The 8166-nt window shown below is 44.2% G+C and overlaps 1 protein-coding gene across 1 annotated transcript; it reads left to right on the top strand.

Moving 5' to 3' along the window:
- The first annotated feature begins 1378 nt into the window (after window positions 1-1378).
- LOC138896992 (uncharacterized) lies at window positions 1379-2913 on the top strand. The gene is made up of 3 exons (XM_070182947.1): window positions 1379-1567; window positions 2047-2099; window positions 2331-2913. The coding sequence occupies exons 1-3, from the start codon at window positions 1379-1381 to the stop codon at window positions 2911-2913; spliced, it is 825 nt and encodes a 274-aa protein (XP_070039048.1).
- The last annotated feature ends 5253 nt before the right edge of the window (window positions 2914-8166 follow it).

The raw sequence follows: 8166 nt of genomic DNA, 5'->3' as shown, positions 1-8166 counted from the left end.
AGTTACCAAGGTATTAAATACGCATCAGTCGATGGTCGGCCACTGCTAATTTTGAACCGTACTGTGAAATCTATAAATAGCCCCCTTCTTCATTATTTCAAACTTTTACCTTCAAATCGTTTTCATTCCAATCTTCACAGTTCTTCGCCTTCCCAAAGCTCCGTATTTCCAGGTTTTGGAATTTCTTTGCTTGTTCTTCTCAAAGCACCAAATACTTTAATCTCCTTTCTTATTTGTTCACAAAAATTTAGATGCAAAAATATCTAAAACCGTTCCGCAGAAAGAGGCTGCTTCCTCATCTCGGCCGGCCGGTGAGAAAACAGTGGTGGAGCCACGCCTTGAAGAACTTGTTCTCGAGGGGTGCGTTATTGATTCCGACTTTAAGGTCGAGAAACCCTCATCGGTTGCTGGTTGATGTGAGCTAGTATCGAGATATATATGCTCGATACCAAAAATTCTTCTTGATCTGTTGAAAAACGACTGCAATTGGGAAAACAAAGAGGTTGTGATACCGACACCGGAGGAGGCGATCACTACCCACGTAGAAGGGTATCTGAGTATTTACACTTATCCTTTCATGCTGGTCCTCTCGATTCATTTATCGTCAATTTTTGCAAGAAATACCAGGTGACCTTCGGTCAAATTTACCCTTCTTTCTGGAGGATTGTGATACTGCTTCGTTTCTTTGTGAGCAAAATCAACGGGCTTCCCTTCACCCTTGACCACTTCGTAAGATTATATAGCACTCGACTTTACTGAGGTGGGCTGATAAAGCTTCAATGCCGGGCCACTAAGGCGTTCACCTCGAGCATAGATGAAGATAAAGATCGGGGTTGGATGGGCCGGTTCGTTCGAGTGAAGACCTTAGACCCAATCCCGGCTGAGAGTATACCATTTCCCGAGAAATGGAATATGAATCGTAAGTATGATCCCGTTTTTAGTTTTTGTTGTTTTTACTTCTTCATCTTTTCTTATCAGTGTTTTTCTTGATGCAGCTGTTGCTTGAATGTCGGGTGCGGTTCCCCACCTCACGAACTGGGTCAGGAGACTGTTTCGACATCAACATACGCCGAGCGCACGCGGCGCAATTTGTCAAAGGGTCGGTGGGAGGCTCATACTCATAGTAAGCCTTCTTCTTGGCTTACCGATTTGCCTATCGTTCAAGCATTGTTTCTCAAGTATGTGTTTATTTACTTTCTCCTTTTGTAGGTCTCAGAAAGGATGCGGTTATGAGACCCTCGCTCGGAGATGAAGAGGATTTACTGCCTATCTCGAAACCGGCAATAGAGATTAAGAGAAAAAAGGCCTCGAACCCCGATTGTCAAAAACCAAAGAAGAGAGCGGCCTGTAAACCCAGAGGAACACAATCCCATTGACTATGGAGTCAGTCCTGAGTCTAAGGGATGAAGAAGAAGAAGAAGAAGAAGAAGAAGAAGAAGAAGAAGAAGAAGAAGAAGAAGAAGAAGAAGGTGACTCTGGGCTGGTGGCCCGTGCACGAGCTAGCACCGATATTCAAAAAATTTCGGTACCGGTGGAAGTTGATATTGCTCCGTCCAGGCTTGATGAGGTTGGGAAGGAGACTTCGACCCAAGTTCTCGAGCCGAGGGGGACCGAGGATGTTTTACCTCGGGGCAAAGAGACCGTCGAAGAGGCGGTGGATGCCGGTGTAGGAACTGAGCTTGAGGATCCCCAAGACGGAGGCTGCGCCCCGAAAAACCTACTTAGGTCAATAGAGATCGGGGATTCCCCCTCGTTTCCTTCATTTTGCAGTCGATGATACGTGACGCTCAGGCCATGGAGGCCTATCACGGGGAAGGAGCCCATAAAGAGGTAGACCCTTTTCGTGGTTATTTTGTCGGGGTAGAAGATGTCACCGGTCTTGGTGACTCAGAGGCTCCAAATAAGAGCTCGAGTGAGGTGGGAGTGTCATATCTTTTCAAAGAAGCTCAATAGGCCCTAAAACGGGTAAGTTCATATTTTCTCTTTGTCGATTTTCATACTTGTATTTTTATTTCCTTGTATAATTCCTTTTTTCTATTCTTGTAGGCTTCTGCGCTTCATCACGAGGCATTCCTCCGATCCCGAGGGGAGCTGAGCCGGTACAAAGCCTAAATATGAAAGCTTATTGAGGAGAGACATGCCTTCAAGCTTCTCAGTGAGAAGAGAGAAAGAGAAGCAAAAGGACCTCGGGCTGAGCTAGAAGCAGCTCAGAAAGAACAAGCCGATCTGACCGAGCAGGTAAAAAGAAATTTTGAAGTTATTGTCACTGACTCGGGCGTGATGGCTAACAGTTCAATTCCATAGGTCTAGCAAAATTTCAACTTTATTAGGAAGCTTCGTGTTGAAGTGGACAAAGTGAAAGAAGAGGCCGAGGAGCGGAAAAAAAATATGGACCTCCTTGCCTCAGAAAAGGAGGCTGCCCGAGCTCAACTGGCCTCGACTGGGACTCAACTCCGAGGCTTGAAAGAGAAGGCCTTGGTGCAAGCCAAGGAAATCGAGGAGTTCCAGAATTGGTTGGGCTCAACAACTTTTGATCGAGAGAGACTGGCCACAGAACTTGCAGCGACCAAATCGGAGGTCGAAACAGCCACGGCAAATGCTGACGCAATGGTGGCCGTGTACTGGTACGATGTTAGAGCTGCTCAGGTTCGATCAAAGGAGGTTGCCGAAGCTGCTCAGGCTCGAGAAAACTGGGTTGCCGATCATGCTAAATTCCAGTCTCGAAGGGAGACTCTCAAGGAGATCCATGCTCGTGGCTTCGATCTTACAGCCGAGATCGAGAATGCTAAGGAGCTCGAAGCCGAAGCCATAGTGTTGGCCTTTCTTGATGATGATGATGATACCGAGAGTATGCGCAGATCTGAAAGCGAAGGGGGCCTCGAGGGCGAAGATACTTCTCCCGGAGAGGACTAAGTCCTTTAGGATTAGTATGTTTTGTGTTTCTTTTAAGAACGTTTCGGTCTTTTGTAGAGAACCTTGATCGGGCCATGCTGCCCTTGTAAATGATTTTTGACATATATATAAAAAAACTTTCTTCCTTTCTGCCTTATAGAATTATGAAGTTATATTCTAAGGTCGGCGTTCAGATAATTTGATCAAAACCGAACTAGTGTAGCCCTTAGGCCTTTTGATCGAGTGAGTGCTTACTCGAACTCGAAGTAAAGTAACCCTTAGGTTTTTAGTTGAGCGAGGACGGTCTCTCGAACTCAAAGTAGAAAATAGCCCTTAGGCTTTATGGGTGAGTGAGTGCCTGCTCGAACTCGAAGTAAAGTAACCCTTAGGTTTTTAGTTGAGCGAGGACGGTCTCTCAAACTCAAGACAATAAACAGCCCTTAGGCTTTATGTTCGAGTGAGTGCTTGCTCAAACTCGAAGTAAAGTAACCCTTAGGCTTTTGTAAGAAAGATTGTTTATGGCTTTGTCCCCTTTTCGGCTTGAAAGAGTTTCTTATCATTCGTATTTATGAAACTTGTAATGCCTTAGCATGAAATACGGAATTGTTCGAGAGTTCGAACAATTTTGTACTCATTAGAGTTTTTGAGGCTTGATATTATCGAAGCCTTTTATGATTTTGCCGGGGGGTAGCTTTTTTAACCGGTTTATGATTGATTTCGAAGGCCTGTTTTGTTACGGAATTTGGACGTCTCCGATTCGTGTTAATTCGGTCGTAGCCTCTTTAGTCCGGGATTTGTGTCTTAGGCTTATGGTCTTCGGAGTTTGCCTCTTGGGCTTATGATCTTCAGAGTTTATATAATTCGATCTTGTTGATTTTTCGGACGGCAGTCCCCGATTTGTGGGGGTAATCATTCGAACTCCGGTCATAGTTGGCCCTTAAGCCTGTTTGCATAATAAATCGAGTAGAAGAACCTTTCTGAGGTGTGAGATATCGGTAAAGTAGAAATTTCTCTTTATAAGTCATTATACATGTGTACATGTTTTGTGCCAGGGCTCGAGCAAACTGCGCAGGCATGGTTCGTTTGACCATTTGTCCCTTACAAACCTTTCCTATCGAGACCCTGTTTCCATGAAGTAACTTACTTGCATCGAACTTGATATTCGAGGGAAATGCCCCCCAGTATTCAAGGTTAATTGTAAAGAGGCCTCAGATACTGTTGAATTGTTCTAAGTTAGCACGATCAATGGTTGCCTCATTAAAAACCTCGCCAGAAAACCCATTTGGGATAAAACTAGTCTAAGGGAAAAAGAGTGCAATGCATGCTTTCAGACCAAAAGGCTTCGTGTTGAAGAATCCATCCCTGTTTCCGGTCGAACACCTGCAAGGGTTAGTTTTGAAATACAAATGAACATGGGAGGATCGTACCTTAGCAGTAGTATCATTTTAGGTGCGATACATTCCAATTGCTCGGTAGTTGTTTGCCGTTTATCATACCGAGCTTGTAGGGTCCTTTTCTGACGATTTCGAGAACCTGATACGGCCCTTCCCAGTTCGGACCTAGTTTCCCTTCATTTGGATTTTGGTTGTTAAGAGTGACTTTTCTTAGCACCAAGTCCCTGATTTTAAAATATCGAAGATTGATTCTTCGATTGTAGTACCTCTCGATCCGCTGTTTTTGGGCGGCCAATTGGACGAGAGCGGCTTCTCGTCTTTCGTCCAATAATTCTAGGCTCGTATTTATGGTCTCGTTATTCGACTCTTCTGTTGCATATCAAAACCTGATGCTAGGTTCTCCGACCTCGACCAGGATCAAAGCGTCGGCGCCATAAATAAACGAGAATGGTGTTGCTCGGGTACTGGATTTGGATGTTATGCGGTATGCCCATAGGACCTCGGGTAGTATTTCTCTCCATTTTGCTTTGGCATCGATCAATCTCTTCTTAAGATTTTGGATGATGGTTTTATTAGTCGATTTGTCTTGTCCGTTCCCGCTGGGATGATAAGGTGTTGATAGGATCCTTTTGATCTTGTGATCCTCGAGAAATTTAGTTACTTTGTTGCCGATGAATTATTTTCCATTATCACATACAATTTCGGATGGCATCCCGAATCGACATATGATGTGGTCCCAAATGAAGTCTATCACTTCTTTTTCTCTGACTTTCTCGAAAGCCTGTGCTTTAACCCATTTAGAGAAATAATCAGTCATAAACAAAAGAAACTGAGCCTTACCTGGGGCCGATGGGAGGGGGCCAACGGTGTCCATTCCCCATTTCATGAAAGGCCATAGAGATAGGACCGAGTGGATCAGCTCCATGGGTTAATGAATCATGGGCGCATGTCTTTAGCATTTGTCGCATTTTCGAATGAACTCCCTTGCATCCTTGCCCATATCGATCCAATAATACACTGCTCCGATTACTTTGTGGACCATCGAATCGGCACTGGAATGGTTTCCACAAGTGCCCCTATGAATTTCCCGTAGGATGTAATCGGTATCTCCTGGTCCCAAACATATTGCCAATGTTCCATCGAACGTCATTCTAAACAGTGTTCCGTCTTCGGACAAGGTGAACTGTGCTATCTTTGTGCGCAGAGCTCTCGATTCCTTTGGATCTGCTAGAAGCTTCCCGTTCTTGAAGTACTCTATATATTTGTTTCTCCAATCCCAGGTTAAACTTGTGGAGTTTATCTCGGTGTGACCTTCTTCGATTACTGATCTCATGAGTTGTACGGCAGTCCCCTAGTTGAGTTCGTCATCTTCGACTGATGAACCTAAGTTTACAATAGCGTCGGCCTCACTGTTCTGTTCTCGGGGTACATGTTGCAAGGTCCGTTCCTTAAATCGATGTAGAGTCACCTGTATTTTATCCAAGTACCTCTACATTCGATCTTCTCGGACTTTGAAAGTCCCGTTAACTTGGTTTACCACGAGGAAGGAATCACACTTAGCCTTTACGACCTCCGCTCCCAAGCTTCTAGCTAGTTCGAGACTTGCAATCATGGCCTCATACTCGGCCTCATTGTTAGTCAATTTTGTAGTTCTGATAGACTGTTTAACTATATTACCTGTGGGTGATTTTAGTACGATGCCTAGCCTAGACCCCTTCGCGTTTGAGGCATCGCCCATAAAGAGGGTCCAGACTCCCGAAGAGGTACCCGATTTTATAAGTAGTTCTTTTTCAATCTTGGGTATGAAGGCCGGCATAAAGTCAGCCACAAAGTTCGCCAAGATTTGAGATTTGATGGCGGTTCGGGGTCTATACTCAATATCGTACCCGCTGATTTCTATGGCCCATTTGTCCAATCGACCCAAAAGCTCGGGTTTCTGTAAAATATTTCGAAGAGGATAAGTTGTTACAACATATATCGGATGACACTGGAAATATAGTTTTAGTTTCCTAGAGGTGCTTATTAAAGCAAGCGCTAATTTTTCTAAGTGTGGATATCTAGTTTCGGCCTCTCCTAAGGTCTGACTGACATGATAAATAGGGAATTTCGTACCTCGCTCTTCTCGAACCAGGACTCCACTTACCGCTATCTCCGAGACAACTAAGTACAGGTAAAGTTGTTCATCCACTTTCGGGGTATAAAGCAGTGGCGGGCTCGATAAATACCACTTTAGTTCTTCCAAAGCCTACTGGCATTTCAGAGTCCATGCAAAGTTTCTCTTCTTCTTAAGTAGTGAGAAAAATCGGTGGCTCCTATCTGATGATCTCGAAATGAATCTTCCTAGGGCGGCTATCCATCCCGTTAGCCTCTGCACGACCTTTACATTATCCACTACCGTGATATATTCGATAGATTTAATTTTATCGGGGTTGATCTCGATTCCCCGATTGGACCCATAAAACCAAGAAACTTGCCCGAGCCAACCCCGAATGCACATTTTTTGGGGTTGAGCTTCATATTGTACTCCCTCAGTATATCGAAAGTTTCCTTCAAATGCTTTAAATGGTCCTCTGCTCGCGGGGACTTAACTAACATGTCATCAATATAAACTTCCATTGATTTTCCTATTTGTTTTTCGAACATTTGATTTACTAGGCGTTGATAAGTTGCACCATCACTTTTTAGACCGAATGGCATTACGTTATAACAGTAGGTACCGTACTTAGTGATAAACGAGGTCTTTTACTGGTCCTCCGGGTTCATCTGTATCTGGTTCTACCCGGAGTAGGCATCGAGAAAACTGATAGTCTCGTGGCCGTCCATTGCATCGATCATACGATCGATATTAGGCATAGGGAAAGAATCCTTAGGGCATACTTTATTCAGGTCTTTATAATCTATACACATTCTAAGTTTGTTTCCCTTCTTAGGGAATACCACCACGTTTGCTAGCTATTCGGGGTATTTTACTTCTTGAACGGATCATATTTTAAGAAGTTTGGTTACCTCGTCCTTGATGAAGGCATGTTTGACCTCAGACTAGGGCCTTCTTTTTTGCTTTACTGGATGGAACTTCGGATCCAAGCTTTGTCTATGAGTGGTTATTTCCTGTGGGATCCATGTCATGTCAAGATGGAACCAAGCGAAACAGTCCATGTTAGCTATAAGAAATTGAATAAGCTTTTTTCTGAGCTTGAGATTTAACCACGTGCCCAGGTATACCTTTCGCTCAGGCAGACATTCGATTAGCGTGATTTACTCCAGTTCTTCGACCGTTGATTTGGTAGCGTCGGAATCATCGGGGACCATGAAGGATCGAGGGATCCCATAATCATCATCTTCGTCAGTCTTCTACTTCTCTAGTTGGGTCGAGGCCGACGTTTATGATTGCTATTTGGTGTACCGTTTCTCCTTCGAATATGATCCCTTTGTCGATGATAGTGATGATATCAGAATCACTTCATCGACGGCAAACATTTCCTTTGCGACCGGTTGCTCCCTATAGACCGTTTTGATTCCCTCCGGCGTTGGAAATTTTAGAACCTGGTGAAGGGTCGAGGGTACTGCTCTCATGTTATGGATCCATGGCCTCCCGAACAGGGCATTATATCTCATGTCGCCCTCAATCACGTGAAATTTCATTTCTTGGATGGTCCCGGCCACATTTATTGGAAAAAATTTCTCTCCCTTAGTAGTTTCACATGCCATATTGAATCTGTTTAGTACGAGGGTTGTAGGCATGACCTGGTCCTGTAGATCGAGTTGCTCTACGACCCTTGATCGAATGATGTTGGCCGAACTACCCTGATGAATTAACATACGCTTAACTTGAGTTTTATTCATAAGTACAGATATTACCAGTGCATCGTTACGGGGCTGC

This window comes from Nicotiana tomentosiformis, chromosome 1, assembly GCF_000390325.3.
Source record: "Nicotiana tomentosiformis chromosome 1, ASM39032v3, whole genome shotgun sequence".
NCBI classification, from domain to species: Eukaryota; Viridiplantae; Streptophyta; class Magnoliopsida; order Solanales; family Solanaceae; genus Nicotiana; species Nicotiana tomentosiformis.
Note: the sequence above shows the minus strand (reverse complement) of the source record. Positions and strands in the feature narration are given on the sequence as shown.